Source organism: Oncorhynchus gorbuscha, linkage group LG10, assembly GCF_021184085.1.
Source record: "Oncorhynchus gorbuscha isolate QuinsamMale2020 ecotype Even-year linkage group LG10, OgorEven_v1.0, whole genome shotgun sequence".
Lineage (NCBI taxonomy): Eukaryota > Metazoa > Chordata > Actinopteri > Salmoniformes > Salmonidae > Oncorhynchus > Oncorhynchus gorbuscha.
The window spans coordinates 13,620,326-13,647,959 of record NC_060182.1 but is presented as its reverse complement, the minus strand read 5'-3'; the positions used below and the strand labels follow the sequence as shown (position 1 = coordinate 13,647,959).

The 27,634-nt window shown below is 45.5% G+C and overlaps 1 protein-coding gene across 5 annotated transcripts in view; it reads right to left on the bottom strand.

The window, feature by feature from the left end:
* The window catches only part of LOC124045576 (ERC protein 2-like), a 629,643-nt gene that overhangs the window by 579,520 nt on the left and 22,489 nt on the right, over window positions 1-27,634 (bottom strand). For 3 of the 5 annotated variants that reach the window (XM_046364959.1, XM_046364957.1, XM_046364960.1), the window contains exons 2-4: window positions 25,445-26,649; window positions 21,474-21,497; window positions 19,829-20,668 (exon numbers count right to left, since the gene is read on the bottom strand). In XM_046364959.1, the coding sequence (XP_046220915.1) occupies window positions 19,829-20,668; window positions 21,474-21,497; window positions 25,445-26,125 (1,545 nt within the window). In that variant the 5' untranslated portion in view covers window positions 26,126-26,649. The remainder of the gene's footprint in view (window positions 1-19,828; window positions 20,669-21,473; window positions 21,498-25,444; window positions 26,650-27,634) is intronic. The other 2 variants (XM_046364956.1, XM_046364961.1) reach the window with 1 other exon arrangement.

The window sequence follows — 27,634 nt, the reverse complement described above, 5'->3', positions numbered from 1 at the left end:
GTAGATATGTTGTGGTAGTGTGTAATAATGTGTTGTATTGTAGATATGTTGTGGTAGAGTAGTGTGTTATAATGTATTGTAGATATGTTGTGGTAGAGTAGTGTGTTATAATGTATTGTAGATATGTTGTGGTAGAGTAGTGTGTAATAATGTGTTGTATTGTAGATATGTTGTGGTAGAGTAGTGTGTATTAATGTGTTGTATTGTAGATATGTTGTGGTAGAGTAGTGTGTTATAATGTATTGTAGATATGTTGTGGTAGAGTAGTGTGTTATAATGTATTGTAGATATGTTGTGGTAGAGTAGTGTGTTATAATGTATTGTAGATATGTTGTGGTAGAGTAGTGTGTTATAATGTATTGTAGATATGTTGTGGTAGTGTGTAATAATGTGTTGTATTGTAGATATGTTGTGGTAGAGTAGTGTGTTATAATGTGTTGTATTGTAGATATGTTGTGGTAGAGTAGTGTGTAATAATGTGTTGTATTGTAGATATGTTGTGGTAGAGTAGTGTGTAATAATGTGTTGTATTGTAGATATGTTGTGGTAGAGTAGTGTGTTATAATGTGTTGTATTGTAGATATGTTGTGGTAGAGTAGTGTGTAATAATGTGTTGTGTTGTAGATATGTTGTGGTAGAGTAGTGTGTTATAATGTGTTGTATTGTAGATATGTTGTGGTAGTGTGTAATAATGTGTTGTATTGTAGATATGTTGTGGGAGAGTAGTGTGTATTAATGTGTTGTATTGTAGATATGTTGTGGTAGAGTAGTGTGTAATAATGTGTTGTATTGTAGATATGTTGTGGTAGTGTAGTGTGTATTAATGTGTTGTATTGTAGATATGTTGTGATAGAGTAGTGTGTCTACAGGAGAGGATAGGAGAGGACAGCAGAGGACAGGAGAGGACAGGAGTGGATAGCAGAGGACAGGAGGGGAGAGGACAGGAGAGGATAGCAGAGGAGAGGACAGGAGAGGATTGCAGAGGACAGGAGAGGATAGCAGAGGAGAGGAGAGGACAGGAGAGGATAGCAGAGGGCAGGAGAGGACAGGAGAGGACAAGATAGCAGAGGACAGGAGAGGACAGGAGTGATAGCAGAGGACAGGAGAGGACAGGGGAGGATAGCAGAGAACAGGAGAGGACAGGAGAGGATAGCAGAGGACAGGAGAGGATAGCAGAGGACAGGAGAGGACAGGAGAGGATAGCAGAGGACAGGAGAGGATAGCAGAGGACAGGGGAGGATTGCAGAGAACAGGAGATGACAGGAGAGGACAAAAGAGCAGAGGACAGGATAGCAGAGGATAGGACAGGAGGGCAGAGGACAGGACAGGATAGGACAGGAGGGCAGAGGACAGGACAGGATAGGACAGGAGAGTTAATGAAGTGCTTGGCTCAGAAAGTAGAACTCCCACATTTCCCATTAATGGTCTGAACAACTGACATTTCTGATGTTTCAGTCAAAAGGTTTTAGAAAAAGAAGAGAGAGGGAAAGAGATTGGGGGTGAGAGAGAGAGAAAGAGAGCTCTGTCAGAAGCAGCCAAAAACAGCCAGGTCAGCCCCTGAAACAAGCCCTGTGAAAACAGGAGAGCTGGAGGACGTTGGTTCTGCATGTCCCACTCACTCCCATTCTCACACAGTCTTCTAATGCTAGATTCTAAAGAGAATAGCTGAGAAAAGGTGTGTTTATTTGTTTTTAAATGTGTGTGTGTATGTGTATACACTATTTCTTTATTGCAGAGCTACACTGTACAGTTCAAAAATATAGTCTAACTTATCTTTGAAACAAATTTTCCTGACACCAGTTGAAGCAGTTCTCAGCGGGTTGGGGCTGGAGAGGGAAACACAGCTGTAGCTAGGTTCAGGCTGGGGGAGCCTGCTGGGTTCAGGCTGGGGGAGCCTGCTGGGTTCAGGCTGGGGGAGCCTGCTGGGTTCAGGCTGGGGGATCCTGCTGGGTTCAGGCTGGGGGATCCTGCTGGGTTCAGGCTGGGGGAGCCTGCAGGGTTCAGGCTGGTGGAGCCTGCTGGGTTCAGGCTGGGAGAGCCTGCTGGGTTCAGGCTGGGGGAGCCTGCTGGGTTCAGGCTGGGGGAGCCTGCTGGGTTCAGGCTGGGAGAGCCTGCAGGATTCAGGCTGGGGGATCCTGCTGGGTTCAGGCTGGGGGAGCCTGCTGGGTTCAGGCTGGGGGAGCCTGCTGGGTTCAGGCTGGGGGAGCCTGCTGGGTTCAGGCTGGGGGATCCTGCTAGGTTCAGGCTGGGGGAGCCTGCTGGGTTCAGGCTGGGGGATCCTGCTGGGTTCAGGCTGGGGGAGCCTGCTGGGTTCAGGCTGGGGGAGCCTGCTGGGTTCAGGCTGGGGGAGCCTGCTGGGTTCAGGCTGGGGGATCCTGCTAGGTTCAGGCTGGGGGAGCCTGCTGGGTTCAGGCTGGGGGAGCCTGCTGGGTTCAGGCTGGGGGAGCCTGCTGGGTTCAGGCTGGGAGAGCCTGCTGGGTTCAGGCTGGGGGAGCCTGCTGGGTTCAGGCTAGGGGAGCCTGCTGGGTTCAGGCTGGGTTAAGGATAGGGCAGGAATAGGCCAGTGCAGCGCCTGTTATTATTGGGTCCTGTGGGAAGAAACGGCCGGGGAGAGTCGATTAAGCCTAGATTTATGCCTCTGACAGTCTGTGTGTGCGTGTGTGTGCGTGCGTGCGTGTGTGTGCGTCTGTGTTGCTTGCTGCTATCGATGGGTAATGGATCAGTCCCCAGTGGACTTAAACTTTACAGATCCCGTCTCTCACTGAGCCTGTGATAAGAGTAAAACACCAGTCAGGGGGCTCCCGAGTGCCACAGCGGTCTAAGGCACTGCATCTCAGTGCTAGAGGCATCACTACAGACCCTGGTTCGATTCCAGGCTGTATCAGAAAGGACCGTGATTGGGAGTCCCATAGGGCGGCGCACAATTGGCCCAGCGTCGTCCGGGTTAGGCCGTCATTGTAAATAATAATGTGTTCTTAACTGACATGCCGAGTTAAATAAAGATGAAATAAAATATAAATAAAAGGACAATGTATAAAACCTGGTTAAATCATGCCACCCAGTGGAGAAGTTAAGTATTGCAAAAAAAGCCATGGGTGGAGTTACTGTAGTGTAAATACACACACACACACACACACACACACACACACACACACACACACACACACACACACACACACACACACACACACACACACACACACACACACACACACACACACACACACACACACACACACACACACACACAGGGCTATTTAAGGAAATAACAACTCAGGCCAGGGAAACCCCGCAGAAAATCCAGGAATTAAAATAAGATATAAAATAAATAAAGTGTGTGGGGTCCTTAGACAGGCACACAGACAGGTGTGCCCATACAAGTGCCTGTATGATGGTGCTGTGTCTGTTCCTTCTCACTTCTGACAGACATAACACACTCTGGCAACTCTGTACCACAACAGGAAACAGGGGAGTTACTCCCCACACACACACAGTAATATGCAATACCGGGTGCACTAGACTTTCACACCAGCCAGATGGTTCAATTCTACACATTTGGGTAAGATCTGTCAGTCCTGTTGTAAAGGATACGAGACAGAGAGAGACACACACAGAGACACAGAGAGACAGAGAGAGACACACACAGAGACACAGAGACACAGAGAGAGAGACAGAGAGAGACACACACAGAGACACAGAGACATAGAGAGAGTGAGCGAGACAGACAGACAGAGAGAGAAAGAGAGACACACAGAGAGACACAAAGACACAGATACAGAGACAGAGACAGAGACAAAGACAGACAGAGAGAGCGACAGGTAACTTCCACAAAGCTGTGAACGATCTGAGAGACAAGGCAAGAAGACCATTCCATGCCATCAAAAGGAACATCAAATTTGACTCACCAATTAGGATCTGGCTAAAAATACTTGAGTCAGTTATAGAACCCATTGCCCTTTCTGGTTGTGAGGTCTGGGGTCTGATCACCAACCAAGAACTCACAAAATGGGACAAACACCAAATTGAGACTCTGCATGCAGTATTCTGCAAAAATATCCTCCATGTACAACGTAGAACACCAAAATAATGCACGCAGAGCCAATAGCCACTCATGATCAAAATCCAGAAAAGAGACATTAAATTCTACAACCACCTAAAAGGCAGCGATTCCCAAACCTTCCATAACAAAGCCATCACCTACAGAGAGTTGAACCTGGAGAAGAGTCCCCTAAGCAAGCTGGTCCTGGGTCTCTGTTCACAAACACAAACATACCCCACAGAGCCCCAGGACAGCAACACAATTACACCCAACCAAATCATGAGAAAACAAAAAGAAAAATACTTGACACATTGGAAAGAATTAACAACAAAAAACAGAGCAAACTACATGCTATTTGGCCCTAAACAGAGAGTAAATAGTGGCAGAATACCTGACCACTGTGACTGACCCAAACTTAAGGAACGCTTTGACTATGTACAGACTCAGTGAGCATAGCCTTGCTATTGAGAAAGGCTGCCGTAGGCAGACCTCGCTCTCAAGAGAAGACAGGCTATGTGCTCACCGCCCACAAAACAAGGTGGAAACTGAGCTGCACTTCCTAACCTCCTGCCAAATGTATGACCATATTAGAGACACATATTTCCCTCAGATTACACAGATCCACAAAGAATTTGAAAACAAACCCAATTTTGAAATACCACAGTGTGCCATCACAGTAGCAAGATATGTGACTTGTTACCACAAGAAAAGGGCAACCAGTGAAGAACAAACACCATTGTAAATACAACCCATATTTATGTTGATTTATTTTCCCATTTGTACCTTAACCATTTGTACATTGTTACAACACTGTATATAGACATAATATCACATCTGAAATCTCTCTATTATTTTGGAACTTCTGTGAGTGTAATGTTTACTGTTCATTTTATTGTTTATTTCACTTTTGTATATTATCTATTTCACTTGCTATGGCAATGTTAACACGTGTTTCCCATGCCAATAAAGCCCTTTGAATTGAATTGAATTGAGTGAGAGACAGAGACGGATTTCAACAGCTTCGTTGGGCTCGTGCTCTCCCCCCAATTACACAAACTGAACACCGCCAACTGAACCTTTCCACAAAGACAGTCAGGCGCAGTAGGAATTCAACTTAAAGAAAGTATGATAATATAAACAAAAACACAGGGTGCTAATTGACTTAATACAACTGAAGAGCTGCAGGAAACACCCCCCTTGACTACACTAAGAATTGAAAAAGCCCCTCTCTGCCCTCTATCCTGTTTAAAAGAGAAAATAAAAGGTGAGGAGAAAATTGAGGCATTTACTATCTGGCCAAAAACTAAACAGGGCAGGTCATTTAAAGGAGAGTAATGGGTGCAGTAATGAAAGGTGGTTGAGCTCGTTTCCTTTGGAGCTAATTAAATTAACGAAGAGTAGCACCCTCTTAATACAAACCAGCCTTGCATAGACACACACACACACACTCTTCACTCCACTAACGATGACAAGTGTACCACCACCAAAACCTAACCCCTCACTCACAAGTTAAGTAAGGTACTTGTTAGCATGGACCCTATTTGCATTCCTCTGCATTTTCACTCTTCAGCTTTTCAGTCTTTCGTTCTTCACATTAGTTCTACAAAATATCTTGATCGGCCATAATCCAAATTGCACAGGTAATGCTGATCAAGTATTCTCATATGTGCGAGTATAAATGATCTGCTGTTAGATGTCTATAGCTGCACAGAATGAATGGAGATAGCCTGTTGATAACTACCATTATAAGCATGTTTAAAATACTGTAAGCACATGCACACACAAACCATCTCCACATCAGAGGGTAGAGGAACAAAAGAACCCAACAATCCCCCTCCTCTCTCAATCAGGGCGGTCGCTGTGTTTTCACTCATTAATCAAAGATTCATATTCATCCAAACAAACTCTGTTTTTCTACCCAAGAAAAACACCCCGTCTCCCACCCAGTCTCCCCCTCCCTCTCCACCCCTCGCCTTACCTCCCCCTCTCTCTCCACCCCTCGCCTTACCTCCCCCTCTCTCTCCTCCCCTCAACCTCTCCCCACTTTCTCCTTCACTCTACGCCATCGGCTGATAAGCTGAAATCCAGTTATAAATAGCACACACTCTCTCACACACGGTTGGGTATACACAGGAACATTTACTCACCCTCTATACTCACCGCATGGTCCCCACACACACATACAGTCTCTCTCACTCATACACACAGTCTCTCTCACTCACACACACACACACACAGTCTCTCTTGTTCACACACACATAGCGTCCTAGCGTGGGCCAGAAACCCCACGCTACTCTCGAACTAAATCCCCACGACAACCAAACACCCGGCACGGGCGGATATCCCATCAGCTACCTGGGCAGCAAGAGGTGTGACGTAGTAAGCCGACAGGCCCCAGAAGTGTGTACACACACACACACACACACACACACACACACACACACACACACACACATACACACACTCTGACAGAGAGAGGTAGAGAAATTAAAGGCTAAGGAGGAGTTAAAAAGGAGTTTAGGAGTTAAAAATAAGTCCAAGACCTGGCATAGGGAGCATGGAGCAACCTATTCCTGTCCAAGACCAGGACTGAGGAGCATGGAGCAACCTATTCCTGTCCAAGACCTGGCCTGAGGAGCATGGAGCGATCTATTCCGGTCCAAGACCTGGACTGAGGAACATGGAGCAACCTATTCCTGTCCAAGACCTGGACTGAGGAGCATGGAGAAACCTATTCCTGTCCAAGACCTGGCCTGAGGAGCATGGAGCAACCTATTCCTGTCCAAGACCTGGACTGAGGAGCATGGAGCAACCTATTCCTGTCCAAGACCTGGACTGAGGAGCATGGAGCAACCTATTCCTGTCTAAGGACTGGACTGTGTGAGCAAGTTTGTACATGCATGTGAAAATGTGTGAGCGTGTGCGTGCTTGTGTATGTTTATGTATTCATGAGGCCTTGTGTATTTTTAAGCAATGTATATTTTAAGTATAGTATGTGTATTTTGTTAGTAATGTATATTTTAAGTATAGTATGTGTATTTTGTTAGTAATGTATATTTTAAGTATAGTATGGGTATTTTGTTAGTAATGTATATTTTAAGTATAGTATGTGTATTTTGTTAGTAATCAATGATTACATCAGCCCATGAATGACATGATGGTGGTGAACACAGACAGAGACCATGGTGCACGGTTGGTCATGGTGTTAGAGAGTGAGGCTGAGCATTACCACTAATTAAAAACACAAAAATAAGTTAAGTGAGAATAGGCATTGGTCCAAAACCAAAAAAGAAAGGAAATTCACATGAGCACCACAATACCTATTCCACCCATGCTCTACCATGGATTTACAGCACCACAAAACCTATTCCACCCATGCTCTACCATGGATTTACAGCACCACAAAACCTATTCCACCCATGCTCTACCATGGATTTACAGCACCACAAAACCTATTCCACCCATGCTCTACCATGGATTTACAGCACCACAAAACCTATTCCACCCATGCTCTACCATGGATTTACAGCACCACAAAACCTATTCCACCCATGCTCTACCATGGATTTACAGCACCACAAAACCTATTCCACCCATGCTCTACCATGGATTTACAGCACCACAATACCTATTCCACCCATGCTCTACCATGGATTTACAGCACCACAATACCTATTCCACCCATGCTCTACCATGGATTTACAGCACCACAAAACCTATTCCACCCATGCTCTACCCAGGTTTTACAGCACCACAATACCTATTCCACCCATGCTCTACCCAGGTTTTACAGCACCACAATACCTATTCCACCCATGCTCTACCCAGGTTTTACAGCACCACAATACCTATTCCACCCATGCTCTACCCAGGTTTTACAGCACCACAATACCTATTCCACCCATGCTCTACCCAGGTTTTACAGCACCACAATACCTATTCCACCCATGCTCTACCCAGGTTTTACAGCACCACAATACCTATTCCACCCATGCTCTACCCAGGTTTTACAGCACCACAATACCTATTCCACCCATGCTCTACCCAGGTTTTACAGCACCACAATACCTATTCCACCCATGCTCTACCATGGATTTACAGCACCACAATACCTATTCCACCCATGCTCTACCATGGATTTACAGCACCACAATACCTATTCCACCCATGCTCTACCATGGATTTACAGCACCACAAAACCTATTCCACCCATGCTCTACCATGGATTTACAGCACCACAATACCTATTCCACCCATGCTCTACCATGGATTTACAGCACCACAATACCTATTCCACCCATGCTCTACCCAGGTTTTACAGCACCACAATACCTATTCCACCCATGCTCTACCAAGGTTTTACAGCACCACAATACCTATTCCACCCATGCTCTACCAAGGTTTTACAGCACCACAATACCTATTCCACCCATGCTCTACCAAGGTTTTACAGCACCACAATACCTATTCCACCCATGCTCTACCAAGGTTTTACAGCACCACAAAACCTATTCCACCCATGCTCTACCAAGGTTTTCCAGCACACAGCGTTGACCTACTACAGTAGCAATGTTGGTATTGTCCTTCAAACTATGTGTAGGCAAGTTGTTTAGGATTCACACCTTCTCAAACAACCTAATTCATACTCTTCAGAGGGATACTGGACTTTTGTTTAGGATTCAAACCTTCTTAATTAAACAGCCTCATTCATACTCTTAGAGAAGGTGCTTCCACAATAGTGTGATTTGTGCCACAGACAAGGTAAAGTATTGGATTCTCTTCACACACAACAATAAGACATTACGCCACCTTTCATGTTTTTTTAAAAATTAAATTAAAGCAAGACCATCAAGTGTGATTGAGCTGTTTTGTGTTGTAGTAATGTGGAGCCTGTATTTCCTTAAACCTTAATTTTAACAAAACATGTTACTGAAAAAAAAACAGAACATTTTTTGGGGTCAGTAGGTGCCCAGCATAACAACAGGTGGTGATGTATTGGACATACTCGCTCAGATACATAGAGCCCGTCTACATTACTGATTTCACAAACTGTCAGTTTACCTGTGTCATATTGAATTAAGCTCAGAACCACTAGTGTTTCGACCATGGTCCTGTTTGATCAATTTCTGTGCTGATCAATGGACAGTTTATTACCTCTGTCAAAATAATATGTAGCTTAAAGTAGTGTTTGTACTTGTATTTATTTTTGTAATAAAGATGACGGCACAAACAATAATACACATTTGCAATATATCAAAAATAAATACAGCCAAACTATACTGAAGAAAATATCAAACTGAACATGTAACAATTTCAAAAGATTTTACTCAATACATATAAGGAATTCAGTCAATTGAAATAAATGAATGATGCCCTAATCTATGGATTTCACATGACTAGCAGGGGCGTAGCCATGGCAGAGGTCCACCCACTTGGCAGCCAGGCCCCACCCACTTGGCAGCCAGGCCCAGCCAATCAGAATGAGTTTTTCCCTCATTACAGACAGAAATACTCCTCGGCACCCCCCTCGGACAATCCCGCAGGTGAAGAAGCCGGATGTGGAGGTCCTGGGCTGGCGTGGTGACACGCGGTCTGCGGTTGTGAGACCATTTGGGTGTACTGACATTTCTCCATAACAACATTGGACACAGCTTATGGAAGAGAAATTAACATTGAATTATCTGGCAACAGCTCTGGTGTACATTCCTGCAGTCAGCATGCCGATTGCACACTCCCTCAAAACTTTAGACATCTGGGGCATTGTGTTGTGTGACATAACTGCACATTTTAAAGTGCCCTTTTCTTGTCCCAAGCACAAAGTGCATCTTTGTAATGATGATGCTGTTTGATCAGCTTCTTGATACCACAGCTGTCAGGTGGATGGATTATCTTGATAAAGGAGAAAATGCTCACGAACATGAATGCAAACACAAACACATGCAAAGACATGTGCACAGAATTAGAGAGAAATACGTTTTTTTGTGCGTATGGAAAATTTCTGGAATTCTTTATTTCAGGTCATGAAACATGGGACGAACACTTTATTTTTTATTTCTTTAACTTTATTTATAGATTTCCAGATATAACAACAAAAACAGTACGACCCCAACCCCTCATTCTCCCATCCATCCATCCCCTCCACTCCACCCACCCACCCACCCACCCACCCACCCATCCATCCATCCCCTCCACACCCACCCATCCACCCACCCACCCACCCACCCACCCAATCACCCACACACCCACCCATCCACACACCCACCCATCCACCCATCCACCCACCCACCCATCCACCCATCCACCCACCCACCCACCCACCCATCCACCCATCCACCCACCCATCCACCCACACACCCACCCACCCATCCACCCACCCACCCACCCACCCACCCACCCGCCCATCCACCCACCAAGGCACAAACCGTAAGAGAAACAAAAACAACAGAAAACAAAGTTCAATAAAAATTCTTATAAGCACAAATGGCCAATACCAAACAACGCAAGTTCCACTAAGTAAAAGACAGGAGTTGTATTAATGTATTAATGGGGGCCGGGTTTAGTCTAACTTCTGTCGGGACCCAAGCACAGTGTACCTAACCTTCTCCAGAGACCACATCACCTCCAGAGATCACATCACCTCCTTAACCCACTGCATAAAGGAGGGCGGCTTTGCAGACTTCCAGTGAAAGAGGTCCAGGTGACGAGCTAGCAGCGTGGTAGCAGTGAGCTAGCAGTGAGCTAGCAGCGTGGTAGCAGTGAGCTAGCAGTGAGCTAGCAGCGTGGTAGCAGTGAGCTAGCAGCGAGCTAGCAGCGTGGTAGCAGTGAGCTAGCAGTGAGCTAGCAGTGAGGCTAGCAGCGTGGTAGCAGTGAGCTAGCAGTGAGCTAGCAGCGAGCTAGCAGCGAGCTAGCAGCGTGGTAGCAGTGAGCTAGCAGTGAGCTAGCAGCGTGGTAGCATTCTAGTCTAGGAGAAAAATGTTAATGACCAGGTTGGGTCTAACAGTTGTTTTACATATACAGTTGAAGTCGGAAGTTTACATACACCTTAGCCAAATACATTTAAACTCAGTTTATCACAATTACTGAGATATAGTCCTAGTAAAAATTCCCTGTTTTAGGTCAGTTAGGATCACCACCTTATTTTAAGAATGTGAAATGTATATAATAATAGTAGAAATAAGGATTTATTTCAGCTTTTATTTCTTTCATCACATTCCAAGTGGGTTAGAAGTTTACATACACTCAGTTAGTATTTGGTAGCATTGCCTTTACATTGTTTAACTGGGGTCAAACCTTTCAGGTAGCCTTCCACAAGCTTCCCACAATAAGTTGGGTGAATTCTGTCTCATTCCTCCTGACAGAGCTGGGGTAACTGAGTCAGATTTGAAGGCCTCCTTGCTCGAGAACTATTTTTCAGTTCTGCCCACACATTTTTTATAGGATTGAGGTCAGGTCTTTGTGATGGCCACTCCAATACCTTGACTTTGTTGTCCTTAAGCCATTTTGCCACAACTTTGGAAGTATGGTCACTGTCCATTTGGAAGACCCATTTGCGACCAAGCTTTAACTTCCTGAATGATCTCTTGAGATGTTGCTTCAATATATCCACATCATTTCCCTACCTTATGATGCCATCCACTTTGTGAAGTGCACCAGTCCCTTCTTCAGCAAAGCACCCCCACAACATGATGCTGCCACCCCTGTGCTTCAAGGTTGAGATGGTGTTCTTCGGTTTGCAAGCCTCCCCCTTTTTCCTCCAAACATAACAATGGTCATTATGGCTAAACAGTTCTATTTTGGTTTCATCAGACCAGAGGACATTGCTCCAAAAAGTACGATCTTTGTCGCCATGTGCAGTTGCAAATCGTAGTCTGGCTTTTTTATGGCGGTTTTGGAGCGGCCTTTCAGGTTATGTCGATATAGGACGCATTAAGGCATGGGCATTTTGTTAAAGGTCCCCAAAGCACACACATCCCTGGGTCGCTCGTCTTTTCAGTTCGCTGCAGCTAGAGACTGGAATGAGCTACAACAAATAAACACTCAAACTGGACAGTTTTATCTCCATCTCTTCAAAGACTCAATCATGGACCCTCTTACTGACAGTTGTGGCTGCTTCGCGTGATGTATTGTTGTCTCTACCTTCTTGCCCTTTGTGCTGTTGTCTGTGTCCAATAATGTTTGTACCATGTTTTGTTCTGCTGCCATGCTGTGTTGCTACCATGTTGTTGTCATGTTGTGTTGCTGCCATGCTATGTTGTCTTCGGTCTCTCTTTATGTAGTGTTGTCTCTCTTTTCGTGATGTATGTTTGTCCTAAATGTTTCTTTAATGTATTTTAAATGTTTATACCGGCCCCCGTCCCCGCAGGAGGCCTTTTGCAAGGCCGTCATTGTAAATAAGAATTTGTTCTTAACTGACTTGCCTAGTTAAATAAAGGTTCAATAAATAAGAAATGTACTAAATTTGAAAGCAAACCGCAAATTCCACTAGTGTGGCTAATCCTTATTGTGACTAGCTTCACACAGGTGTGCAAGGCAGAGTTGAACCATATCCAACATGTAGCAGAGTTGTTCGTTTGGCACTGTTGATTAGCACATATGTGGATTTAAATGTCAAGAAGACCGGAGAAGGAGCATACTGGAATGTATTTTGGATGTTAAACCGGTGAGTTTTTCTGATGCTACCAAGCATGTATTTGTGCACTGCAGTCAGTGCACAACAGAGCCAGAGCAGAGGCGCTGTTAATGTTAGCTAGCAACTTTTTGGGTCAACAGTTTGAGTTGTGTTCTGTCTGACAGTGAAATGTGGCTAGCTCTTACTGTAGCCTGGACTATGGAGTAGCTAGCTTGCAAAATCCCATTGCATGCATAGTAAGGTAGCTGCGTGACAATTTGTGTGTTTGGTGTTGGTTTTGAACTAACGTAAACTCACCCCATTCCGTACCAATGTGTGCAACCGCAACATTCATGCGAATGTTTTCTGTAGCAACTGTGTTAACTTCAAAATCGGGGGTGTGAACTAGGTTTCTATTCATGCGTTGATTGACATGGTAAAGGCTCTATCTATAGTATTGGAGAAAAGTTGAAAAAAACGGACCCTCTGTTACATCGTGACGTGTCATGCCGTAACGTACAGCACGCATGAAGCAACTATTTCTCTCTCCACCAGGTGTAGCACTTCTCTCATCATTTAAAAACAAGAAATGGACAGTGATGGGGTAAGAAATGGACAGTAACTGGGTAAGAAATGGACAGTGACGGGGTAAGAAATGGACAGTGACGGGGGTAAGAAATGGACAGTGACGGGGTAAGAAATGGACAGTGACTGGGGTAAGAAATGGACAGTGACTGGGGTAAGAAATGGACAGTGACGGGGGTAAGAAATGGACAGTGACTGGGGTAAGAAATGGACAGTGACTGGGGTAAGAAATGGACAGTGACGGGGGTAAGAAATGGACAGTGACGAGGGTAAGAAATGGACAGTGACGGGGGTAAGAAATGGACAGTGACTGGGGTAAGAAATGGACAGTGACAGGGTAAGAAGTGGACAGTGACGGTGGTAAGAAATGGACAGTGACGGGGTAAGAAATGGACAGTGACGGGGTAAGAAATGGACAGTGACGGGGTAAGAAATGGACAGTGACGGGGTAAGAAATGGACAGTGACGGGGTAAGAAATGGACAGTGACGGTGGTAAGAAGTGGACAGTGACGGGGTAAGAAATGGACAGTGACGGTGGTAAGAAATGGACAGTGACGGGGTAAGAAATGGACAGTGACTGGGGTAAGAAATGGACAGTGACGGGGTAAGAAATGGACAGTGACGGGGTAAGAAATGGACAGTGACGGGGTAAGAAATGGACAGTGACTGGGGTAAGAAATGGACAGTGACGGGGTAAGAAATGGACAGTGACGGGGTAAGAAATGGACAGTGACGGGGGTAAGAAATGGACAGTGACGGGGTAAGAAATGGACAGTGACGGGGTAAGAAATGGACAGTGACAGGGTAAGAAATGGACAGTGACTGGGTAAGAAATGGACAGTGACGAGGGTAAGAAATGGACAGTGACGAGGGTAAGAAATGGACAGTGACGGGGTAAGAAATGGACAGTGACGAGGGTAAGAAATGGACATTGACGGGGGTAAGAAGTGGACAGTGACTGGGTAAGAAATGGACAGTGACGAGGGTAAGAAATGGACAGTGACGGGGTAAGAAATGGACAGTGATGAGGGTAAGAAATGGACAGTGACTGGGTAAGAAATGGACAGTGACGAGGTAAGAAATGGACAGTGACGAGGGTAAGAAATGGACAGTGACGAGGTAAGAAATGGACAGTGACGAGGGTAAGAAATGGACAGTGACGGGGGTAAGAAGTGGACAGTGACGGGGTAAGAAATGGACAGTGACGGGGGTAAGAAATGGACAGTGACGGGGGTAAGAAATGGACAGTGACGGGGTAAGAAATGGACAGTGACGGGGGTAAGAAATGGACAGTGACGGGGTAAGAAATGGACAGTGACGGGGTAAGAAATGGACAGTGATGGGGGTAAGAAATTGACAGTGACGGGAGTAAGGGGTCATTTTTTGCATCATCACTGCAAGGGATCATCATTCTCAAAGCCGCTGTTTACTTCGGAAGATCACTTTAGCACCGCCCTAAAAACACGATTCAAATTTGACACAAACCTTCAAATAGGAATGTAATGACACATTATATAAACTCTTTATAGTGTTTTATTTACATTTTAAAGGCGATAAGGTGATAAGTTGGACAGATCGAGTGAAAAAGAGCAATTTTCCCACACGTGATCTCTCCTTCTCACTATTAGTTTTACTTCCCCACGCACTATTTTTAAAAAGACCCGATGGGGCTCGTTGCCTTCTTGAATTATGTAGAAACGGCCAGCATGGAGGTAGTGTCATTTATTTAGAAATTGTGCTTTACAATGGTATTAACATTACAGTTTATTTGGAAGTATTATGTTTTTGGGGAGCTGAAATAAGGTCAATTGTACGGACCAAGGCGATGTACAAAAGTGAGTGCGTTTACGTTAATGTACAGTTGCTAGCTAGCTATGTTCAGTGGAAAAATGTAGGACTGTCATTTGGACGTATCTAGCTTCAGCTGTCTGGCTCTAACTAGCTAGCTAGCTAACGGCTGAAGTTAATTTTGTAACAAACCTTCCATCAACAAATATAGCTCGCTACCTTTCTTTGCATGTTCGTTATAGTAGCTAGCTAGATCGATTTCAGCTGACTGCTCTTAGCTAGCTAGCTAGCTACAGAGGCTACCTGCTGGACTTTGTATAATCAAGCTAACATTAGCTAGGTAACGTTTGCTAGCTTGCTACCTAGCTAATAAAAAAATATATATTAATAGCCTAGGCTTGTTCATCAAGGAAAATGGTGGCTACTTTGATGAATCTCAAATATAAAATATATTTTGATGTATTGGTTACGACATGATTCCATATGTGTTATTTCATAGTTTTGATGTCTTCACTAGTATTCTACAATGTAGAAAATGTACAATTAAAAACCCTGGAATGAGGGTCCAAACGTTTGACTGGTTCTGTATATATAGTATAATATTGTCTTCGTATCTCAAAATCATTGTAATGTGGTTAAGTTTAAACATCTAAATTAAAATGATTAAAATCTAAAAGATACAATTCAACCAGAGAGCTCCCTTAGATCAAGGGAAAAGGCAGCACCTGAATCATTCCCATGGTGAATGGCTAGGCCGGCTACGCTATGAAACCATAACTGTTGAATCATTCCCATGGTGAATGGCTAGGCCGGCTACTCTATGAAACCATAACTGTTGAATCATTCCCATGGTGAATGGCTAGGCCGGCTACTCTATGAAACCATACACTGTTGAATCATTCCCATGGTGAATGGCTAGGCCGGCTACTCTATGAAACCATAACTGTTGAATCATTCCCATGGTGAATGGCTAGGCCGGCTACGCTATGAAACCATAACTGTTGAATCATTCCCATGGTGAATGGCTAGGCCGGCTACTCTATGAAACCATAACTGTTGAATCATTCCCATGGTGAATGGCTAGGCCGGCTACTCTATGAAACCACACACTGTTGAATCATTCCCATGGTGAATGGCTAGGCAGGCTACGCTATGAAACCACACACTGTTGAATCATTCCCATGGTGAATGGCTAGGCAGGCTACGCTATGAAACCATAACTGTTGAATCATTCCCATGGTGAATGGCTAGGCCGGCTACGCTATGAAACCATAACTGTTGAATCATTCCCACGGTGAATGGCTAGGCAGGCTACTCTATGAAACCATAACTGTTGAATCATTCCCATGGTGAATGGCTAGGCAGGCTACTCTATGAAACCATAACTGTTGAATCATTCCCATGGTGAATGGCTAAGCAGGCTACTCTATGAAACCATAACTGTTGAATCATTCCCATGGTGAATGGCTAGGCAGGCTACTCTATGAAACCATAACTGTTGAATCATTCCCATGTTGAATGGCTAGGCAGGCTACTCTATGAAACCATAACTGTTGAATCATTCCCATGTTGAATGGCTAGGCAGGCTACTCTATGAAACCATAACTGTTGAATCATTCCCATGGTGAATGGCTAGGCAGGCTACTCTATGAAACCATAACTGTTGAATCATTCCCATGTTGAATGGCTAGGCAGGCTACTCTATGAAACCATAACTGTTGAATCATTCCCATGTTGAATGGCTAGGCAGGCTACTCTATGAAACCATAACTGTTGAATCATTCCCATGGTGAATGGCTAGGCAGGCTACTCTATGAAACCACACACTGTTGAATCATTCCCATGTTGAATGGCTAGGCAGGCTACTCTATGAAACCATAACTGTTGAATCATTCCCATGGTGAATGGCTAGGCAGGCTACTCTATGAAACCATAACTGTTGAATCATTCCCATGGTGAATGGCTAGGCAGGCTACTTTATGAAACCATAACTGTTGAATCATTCCCATGGTGAATGGCTAGGCAGGCTACTTTATGAAACCATAACTGTTGAATCATTCCCATGGTGAATGGCTAGGCAGGCTACTTTATGAAACCATAACTGTTGAATCATTCCCATGTTGAATGGCTAGGCAGGCTACTCTATGAAACCATAACTGTTGAATCATTCCCATGGTGAATGGCTAGGCAGGCTACGCTATGAAACCACACACTGTTGAATCATTCCCATGGTGAATGGCTAGGCAGGCTACTCTATGAAACCACACACTGTTGAATCATTCCCATGGTGAATGGCTAGGCAGGCTACGCTATGAAACCATAACTGTTGAATCATTCCCATGGTGAATGGCTAGGCAGGCTACGCTATGAAACCATAACTGTTGAATCATTCCCATGGTGAATGGCTAGGCAGGCTACTCTATGAAACCATACACTGTTGAATCATTCCCATGGTGAATGGCTAGGCAGGCTACGCTATGAAACCATAACTGTTGAATCATTCCCATGGTGAATGGCTAGGCAGGCTACTCTATGAAACCATACACTGTTGAATCATTCCCATGGTGAATGGCTAGGCAGGCTACGCTATGAAACCATAACTGTTGAATAATAATAATATATGCAGGCTACTCTAGCCATTCATGAGACTTTGATATTACCGGCCGCAATCGATATGGTGAAAACAATGTGTGGGGAGGCAGAAGACACAGAAACGCACACCAATTCACGTCACATAACACTGTTAAACTAATAATTTATGCTATTGCTAGCAATCGAGAGGAAACTGACTGAACGACTCAAAAACTCCCCAGCTCATGCTCTCTAAATGGACGTTAGCTGTGAGGGCCGAGATGCCCATGCATTGATTTTTGTCGGGGGATGCTATTAACGAGGACATATTGTTCTGTCTCACGAAACAGCATAGGGGATGTTCAGTGTGCTGCATGGCAATAATGACAAAAAAATGGATTCCATGGGATCGAATGGTGGGGCTCCATCTCTGGCGGGACGGTGGGTAGGCCTCTGTACTCGAGTTATGAATGTGTCTACCTCTGCCATATGGACACATTGTATGATATACCGAGATGAACTGGTGGCAAAACAGCTGAGCACAGAAGAGAGATATACTGCAGCAGGTAACTGATTGTAAACTACATCAAACCATGTCCACTGTGCTCACGCCTGTTCACAAAGCTATGTGGAGATATGAGTTCAGAGCATGACAATATCCTATTTCACAATGAGGCTTGATGGTTATCGAGGGGGAGTGTTGGAAAGATTTTTCAAATTGAGAGAGGAAGTGTTGTCATTCACAATGGAGAAGAAAAAAAACTGGTAAACTTTCTGTTTAATGAAAAAAAAATCTGTCTCCTTGCCTATGTAACATATTTGAGAAGCAGAACAAACGCAAGCATGCTGGGGAAATACCAAAACATTTTACAGATGTGTGACCAAATCAGGAAATAATTATTATTGGAGAGAGAGTCTTTCAAAGGCGAACCACGCCCCCTTCCCTCGGCTGTGCATGTTTCTAACAGAAAACAGCATCAGTACAGTAAGTATCCCACACGAGTGATGACTGCACACCTCCAATGCTTGAAAGAGCACTTTGGGACCTACTTCCCAATCCGTTGGCCTGTGATCCTGGCTCAGTTTATTTTTACCTTTATTTAACTAGGCAAGTCAGTTAAAAACAAATTCTTATTTTCAATGATGGCCTAGGAACAGTGGGTTAACTGCCTTGTTCAGGGGCAGAACGACAGATTTTTACCTTGTCTGCTCAGGGATTTGATCTTGCAACCTTTCGTTTACAAGTCCAACGCTCTAACCACTAGGCTACCCTGCCGCCTCTACACTCTAACCACTAGGCTACCCTGCCGTCTCTACGCTCTAACCACTAGGCTACCCTGCCGCCTCTACGCTCTAACCACTAGGCTACCCTGCCGCCTCTACACTCTAACCACTAGGCTACCCTGCCGCCTCTACACTCTAACCACTAGGCTACCCTGCCGCCTCTACGCTCTAACCACTAGGCTACCTGCCGCCTCTACACTCTAACCACTAGGCTACCCTGCCGCCTCTACGCTCTAACCACTAGGCTACCCTGCCGCCTCTACACTCTAACCACTAGGCTACCCTGCCGCCTCTACACTCTAACCACTAGGCTACCCTGCCGCCTCTACGCTCTAACCACTAGGCTACCTGCCGCCAGAGTTGATATGCCGGTAAGTGAAATCGAACAGCTGATTGAGTGGTCATGTGACCGAATGCATTCACTGGTCACTAAAGAGGACTTTTGGTTCCTGACTCAAAGTGAATACCCATTAATGCAACGTTCAAAACAACTGGGAACTTGGAAATCTTCGACTTCCGAACTAGTAACTCTGGAAAAAAACAAGGACCCGCTGGGAAAAATCTTTTGAATGGTCATCCAACTGGGAATTCCAAGTCGGGAATACGGACCTCTTTCTAGAGCTCATACTTTCTGACCTGAAGATCACCGACGTTATGATTTGGACTTGTCTTGTAAGCATCATGAAACTCATGGTACCCTTCGTCAGCTCATATCTGTCATAGCCCCACATTAAAATGATGTGATGGTGAGTTGAGAAGACAATCCGAAATACTATTAAAATGTTTATGAATTCACTGCCATAGCACCAAATTAAAAAGTGAACATTAACGTTAATTACATAATTGCTTTTTCACATGGTGGCGAGACTTTTTATGTATCAAAATGGTGTCGTGGGCCCAAAAAAGTTTGGGAACCACTGAGCTATAGTGACAAACACAAAGAAACACACACCTCTCTCAAATGCAGGTTCTCTTTCTCCCTCTGGTCCAGCTGCTCCTCCAGATGACCCACCTGGTACTCCGCCTCCTCGCGTGCTGTTGCCATGGTGATTATCTCTGACCTCTCGCCTCGCTGACCCCTCCCTCCTCCCTGGATCATCTCCAGCAGCCTCTGGATGGACTGGTCCCTGGCCCCCAGCGTCTGTTTCTGGGAGTCAATCCTCAGCTCCATCTCTTCCAGGGTCTTCCTCAGCAGGTACAGCTCCTTGCCCTGCCGTTCGTGATCTGACTGCAGCCGGCTGAAGTTCTCCTCCGTCAGATCCAGGGGAGGGGGAGAGGAGAAGCCATCGCACCCAGGGACCATGCATGGGCTGCTGGGAGGGCTGAGGCAACGGCCAGGGCTATGGATGAGGTGGCTGGGGCTCTTTCTAGACAAGGGGATGAGAGTGTTAGCAGGGCTGTGTCTGGGGCCAGGCCCAGAGTTGTGCCCAGGGCTGTGGATGTCAGCTTGGTGGTGTCTGACGTTGGAGCTGTACCCAGGGCTATGGGGATGGACAGGGCTGTTTCTGGGCCCATGGTTGTAGGTGCTACTGGGGCTGTGTCTGGGGCTGACTCCTAGACCAGGGCCGGGGCTATGTCTTTGCCCAGGGCTGTGGAGGTGACTGGGGCCCAGACCAGGACTGTGTCCAGGGCTGATGCCAGCCCGGTGGTCCTCAATATGGAGTTCTCGGTTCGAGCCGGTATGAGTGGAGATGTTTGTGTGAGATCCCGAGTTCTCTTGCTGCAGACGACAGTTCATCTCTCTATGACTTCTCAGCTCTTCCTGTAGCCCATGCACTGACAACTGGAGATGCTGAGAGAGAGAGACAGAGAGAGAGACAGAGGAAGAGAGATAGAGAGACAGACAGAGGAAGAGAGACAGAGAGAGAGACAGAGAGAGACAGAGGAAGAGAGACAGAGAGAGAGACAGGGAGACAGACAGAGGACGAGAGACAGAAAGACAGACAGAGGAAGAGAGACAGAGAGAGAGACAGAGGAAGAGAGACAGAGAGAGGGACAGAGAGAGAGACAGAGAGACAGAGAGACAGAGAGAGAGATGGAGGAAGAGAGACATAGAGAGAGACAGTGGAAGAGAGACAGAGAGAGAGACAGAGGAAGAGAGACAGAGAGAGAGACAGAGGAAGAGAGACAGAGAGACAGAGAGACAGAGGAAGAGAGACAGAGAGACAGAGAGAGACAGAGGAAGAGAGACAGAGAGACAGAGAGAGACAGAGAGAGACAGAGAGAGAGAGACAGATACAGAGAGAGAGACAGAGGAAGAGAGACAGAGAGAGAGACGGAGGAAGAGAGACAGAGAGCAAGACAGAGAGAGAGACAGAGACAGAGACAGAGACAGAGAAAGAGAGACAGAGAGAGAGAGAGACAGAGGAAGAGAGACAGAGAGAGAGACAGAGAGAGAGACAGAGAGAGACAGAGAGAGACAGAGAGACAGAGAGAGAGACAGAGAGAGAGACAGAGACAGAGAGAGAGACAGAGAGAGAGACAGAGAGGTGAGCCATTAAAAAGAAGAGATAAACAGGGAAGACACAGAAACACAAGGAGGACAATGACACACACACAGCTGAACACAAAAGGATGGGAGCAAACTCAGGACACACCTTGTTTCTTCTAGGTTCCCAAACCTGCAGCATAATATGGTGAAGTAAAAAATAAACAAAATAAACTGTTTTAAAAAGTAACAAGCTAAATGAAGCAGAACACACTCATTCCCTGCTGGCTAAATTAAGCACTTTTAGCTAAAGTATACAATCATTACATTTATAATCAAAGGCAAGGATCTGTATATCTTCAATACTCAACTATAGCATTTCAGAGTTGATTGACTCTCTGTCATTATTCACACATAAATGCAATGCCAACACACTCCAGTAGATGGTGACACTTCCACTCATAAAGATAGAACACAGGGCCAGACAGGGTGACACCACTCTAGCAGGAAGGATGATGGCTCTGTGGGCACAAGGGTCAGGTGAACTTAACAACCCTTACTTTACTGAGTTCAAACTGTCACATCATAGCTTTACTGGGTTAAAAAGGAGCCATGGCAACAACAGCTACTTGTTACAGACCTGCACACACACAGTTTTCACACAAATACAAAAACATTCACTTTAACACATACAAAATAGCTATCAAATACAAAGCCTACAAGAATGATGAACAAAATAAATACGTTCAACTATGCAGGAAGCTCAAACTGTCTGAACGTCATTTGGAACACTTCTCCCATCATAGAACAACACACAGACACACAGACACACAGACACACTGACACACTGACACACAGACACACAGACACACAGACACACAGACACACAGACACACAGACACACTGACACACTGACACACTGACACACAGACACACTGACACACTGACACACTGACACACAGACACACAGACACACAGACACACAGACACACTGACACACAGACACACTGACACACTGACACACTGACACACTGCAACGGGGTGATGTTAGAACGTACAGCTGACACTGAAAACTGGAGCAGAACCAACACACACACACAGAGTACACACACACACACACACACACAAAGTGCATCGATGCACTTATTGATGAAGCCAGTGACTGATGTGGTGTTCTTCTCAATGCCATCAGAAGAATCCCGGAACATATCCCAGTCTGTGCAAAACAGTCCTGTAGCTTAACATCTGCTTCAACTGACCACTTTTTTGACCGAGTCACTGCTGCTTCCGGCTTTAGTTTTTGCTTGTAAGCAGGAATCAGGAGGTCAGAATTGCCAAATGGAGGGCGAGGGAGAGCTTTGTATGTGTCTCTGTGTGTGGAGTGAAGGTGGTCTACAGTTTGTTTTCCTCTGGTTGCTCATTTACCATGCTGGTAGAAATGAGGTCAAACGGATTGAAGTTTCCCTGCATTAAATTCCCCGACCACTAGGAGCGCCGCCTCTGGGTGAGCATTTCCCTGTTTGTTGATTGGCCGTATACAGGTCATTGAATTGGTTTGTGATGGTAAATAGACAGCTACGAAGAACATAGATGAAAACTCTCTAGGTAGATAGTGTGGTCTACAGCTTATCATGAGATACTCTACCTCAGGCAAGTAAAACCTTGAGACTTCCTTAGATATCGTGCACCAGCTGTTGTTTACAAATATACATAGACCGCCACCCTTTGTCTCAACAGAGGCTGCTGTTCTATCCTGCCGATACAGTGTGTAACCCACCAGCTGTATGTTATTCATGTCGTCGTTCAGCCACAACATATTACAGTTTTTAATGTCCCGTTGGTAGGATATACATGTTCGTCCACTTTATTGCAGAACAACAAAACCTCAATATCACCCATATTCCTGTCTACTGATATCTCTCAGGTCTGCTAAAGAACAGCTATGTAATCTGTCATCATAGTTAACAGGTAGCCTGGCAGGTTAGAGCGTTGGACCAGTACCCGAAAGGTTGCTGAATCTAATCCCGAGTTGACAAGGTGAAAATCTGTCGCTCTGCCCCTGAGCAAAGCAGTTAACCCACAAGCATTTCGCTACACTCGCATTAACATCTGCTAACCATGTGTATGTGACAAATACAATTTGATTTGATTTGATTTGTTCCCCGGGCGCCAGGACGTGGGTGTGGATTAAGGCAGCACCTCTCTGATTCAGAGGCGTTGGGCTGAATGCGAAGACTCATTTCAGTTGAATGCAATCAGTTGTACAACTGACTAGGTATCCCTTTTACCCTACACACAGCTGTGTTCTGAATACAAACACTGATGATGTTTGGATCATGCCTAGTGGTATCCATCCACCCTAAAGACTTTACAAAGAACCACAATAATACAAAGAAAGATCTCACCCTCAGTCCCCCTGACCCCTCACCCCCACCCCTCTCAGGTTATGTAAGGACAGGTCATCAGGATAATGTGCAGGCTACGGTGTACAGTATGTGCTATCGATGGCATCAGAGTAGTTATTATCAATGTACAGTAAGTGAAGATATTCTCCATATGCTCCATCCAACCACAAAGGAAGCTGTCTGTATTCAGTCACTACTAATGAAAATACAAAAAGTTTCACCGCCCTGTGGACTCAATGTTTCTCTGTTCTTCGTCTGAGTGAGATGAGTAAAAACAGTGTGTGTGTGTGTGTGTGTCTGACTGTCTGTCTGGTTTACAGCTGTGTGAGGGAGAAGAAGCTAAGCCTCATAAAACACACCTCTGTGAGAAGGACAGAGTGAAAGGGAGAGAAGACAGACCAGAGAGCAGTCTATAGAGCCTCTCCTCCCATTCATTCTAACTTCACAGAAGAACTGACTTTTATAGCTGCTAGAATGCCAGCCGATGGACATGTTCCCATGGTAACAGTGAGAGTGCCGTGTCTACCACACGGTCTTTATGTACACTACCGTTCAAAAGTTTGGGGTCACTTAGAAATGTCCTTGATTTTGAATGAAAAGCACAAAAAAAAGTCCTTTAAAATAACATTAAATTGATCAGAAATACAGTGTAGACATTGTTAATGTTGTAAATGACTATTGTAGCTGGAAACAGCTGATTTGTTATGGAATATCTACATAGGCGTACAGAGGCCCATTATCAGCAACCATCACTCCTGTGTTCCAATAGCAGGTTGTTAGCTAATCCAAGTAATTTTAAAAGACTAATTTGTCATTAGAAAAGCCTTTTGCAATTATGTTAACACAGCTGAAAACTATTGTTCGGATTAAAGAAGCAATAAAACAGGCCAGTTAGACTAGTTGAGTATCTGGAGCATCAGCATTTATGGGTCCGATTACAGGCTCAAAATGGCCAGAAACAAATAACTTTCTTCTGAAACTCATCAGTCTATTCATGTTCTGAGAAATGAAGGAAATTCCATGCGAGAAATTGCCAAGAAACTGAAGATCTCGTACAAGGCTGTGTACTACTCCCTTCACATAACAGAGCAAACTGTCTCTAACCAGAATAGAAAGAGGAGTGGGAGGCCCAGGTGCACAAATGAGCAAGAGGACATTACAGTGTCTAGTTTGAGAAACAGACGCCTCACAAGTCCTCAACTGGCAGCTTCATTAAATAGTACCCGCAAAACACCAGTCTCAACGTGCTTCTTTAATCAGAACAGTTTCAGCTGTGCTAACATAATTGCAAAAGGATTTTCTAATGATCAATTAGGCTTTTAAAATGATAAACTTGGATTAGCTAACACAACCTGCTATTGGAACACAGGAGTGATGGTTGCTGATAATGGGCCTCTGTACACCTATGTAGATATTTCATTAAAAAGAAAAATCTGCCATTTCCAGATACAATAGTCATTTATAACATTAACAATGTCTACACTGTATTTCTGATCAATTTGATATTATTTTATGGGGATTTGTTTAGGCTTTTCTTTCAAAAACAAGGACATTTCTAAGTGACCCCAAACTTTTGCACGGTAGTGTATGTCTGTCTAAAAAACACCCAGAAACCCATTGGGATACATTATTCCTTTCTACAAAGAAACCTCCAGGCAGACGGTGTGGATGCTTTGTCCCCATGTTAAGACCATCGTGGGCCTTCATCAAGCCTCCCTCCCCCAGTTATTCTCACCTGGTCCTCCTCTGGAGATGCCCACTTCTGTTCCTTCAGGATGGATGTAAGGGTTCCCTCCTCTTTCCTCATCCCTCTGTCTCGACTTTTCACCTCCGGGCTCCAGAAGTTCTTTCTGTTGACAGATGAGCTCATCCTCCCTTCTCTCCCATCCCTCTCTCCATCCATCTCTCTTCTCAGCAGTTCATTCTCTCTCTGCAGCTCCCTGAGCTGAACCTGGATGTCTTCTCCCCCTCCTTCTCCACCCCGTCCAGCCTGCCTCAGCAGCCCTGAGGGCCCCCCTGCCTGGAGGTGCTGGGTGTGGCTCTGGTCCCCATAGCCCTGGCTGTCTGATGTGGTGGTGATGTTGGGGCTGCTGCCCAAGGCTGTGGTCCGGCCCGTGTAGGAGGTTCTGCTGGTGGCTCTGCCCAGAGTCATGGTTCCTTTAGGGTAGCCACCGGAGGAGGCCAAGGCATTGCGGTCACTTAGGTACATGGGGCCGGAGGTGGCGTAGGCTGCGTTCAGGGACTGGATGTTCTCCATAGACAAGGTTTTACCCCCTGACCCTGTCCCGGCCGACTTTGACCCTGACCCACTAGCCACGCCAAGTTTACGGTACCCCTGCTTCGGGTTCTTCTGTAACTTAGTTGATCGTGCGGAGCTGCCCTCTCCATGCCCAGTGCTCCTGACACTGTCATGCATCCTGCTCTGATGATGGCTGGATTCTAATGTGGAAACATGGCAGCTACATGCTCAGAAAGAAAAACAAGTGTCTAACGAGGTGCCGTCTTTCTTGTCCTCGGGATCCTTATGTTTTTGGACGAGGATTTGTTCTACTCACTGCCATTCGTCTCTGTCACTGGTGGTTGGAGACAGTCACAGTTCCAACACAGCAGGCTGCTGATCTCTCATACAGGCTGGTCACTGGTGGTTGGAGACAGTCACAGTTCCAACACAGCAGGCTGCTGATCTCTCATACAGGCTGGTCACTGGTGGTTGGAGACAGTCACAGTTCCAACACAGCAGGCTGCTGATCTCTCATACAGGCTGGTCACTGGTGGTTGGAGACAGTCACAGCTCCAACACAGCAGGCTGCTGATCTCTCATACAGGCTGGTCACTGGTGGTTGGAGACAGTCACAGTTCCAACACAGCAGGCTGCTGATCTCTCATACAGGCTGGTCACTGTTCTGGAGCTCACTGCCACACTGGAGGGTACCATGGATACTGTGGAAGAGAGCAGGAGGGAGGGAAATGAAAATAGATGGAAAGAGGAAGAGAAAAGATGGCGCCAATCAACAAAATCACACCAGACAATATCACCCCTGAGAGAACTGTGCTATTTCAATTGAGAAGTGAGATCTTAGACAGGTCTAAGCAGGCAGGAATCCTGTGGTATTGGGTTCAGAGTGGGAGTGGAACTCTACTCTATGCTGAAAAGCTTTCTCTAGGTCTAGGCAACCCCTAATTAAACCCACATGCGCACTGTATAACCACATAGAGAGATAGAGAATGAGGGGAGACAGCGTCAGGTTACAGAAATAGATGGAGGAGTGGAGAAACTGGGAGAGGGGGATGATGAAGATGAAATAAAAGAGTGTGAGAGAGAGAGATGGGTACTGAGAAGAGAAAGAGAGTGGAGAAACTGGAAGACAGATGGAGACAGGGTAAGAGAGGAGAGAGAGAGGGAGAGAGAGAGAGGGTAAGAGAGGAGAGAGAGAGAGAGAGAGAGAGAGAGAGAGAGAGAGAGAGAGAGAGAGAGAGAGAGAGAGAGAGAGAGAGAGTAAGCGAGGAGAGAGAGAGGGAGAGAGACAGGGTACGAGAGGAGAGAGAGAGAGAGAGACAGGGTAAGAGAGGAGAGAGAGAGAGAGAGACAGGGTAAGAGAGGAGAGAGAGATACAGAGACAGGGTAAGTAAGGAGAGAGACAGAGACAGGGTAAGTGAGGAGAGAGAGAGAGAGAGGGAGACAGGGTAAGAGAGGAGAGAGAGAGAGGGAGACAGGGTAAGAGAGGAGAGAGAGATACGGAGACAGGGTAAGTGAGGAGAGAGAGATGGAGACAGGGTAAGTGAGGAGAGAGAAACAGAGAGAGAGAGAGAGAGAGAAACAGAGAGAGAGAGAGAAACAGAGAGAGACGGAGACAGAGTAAGACAGGAGAGAGAGAGAGGGAGACAGGGTAAGAGAGGAGAGAGAGATACGGAGACAGGGTAAGTG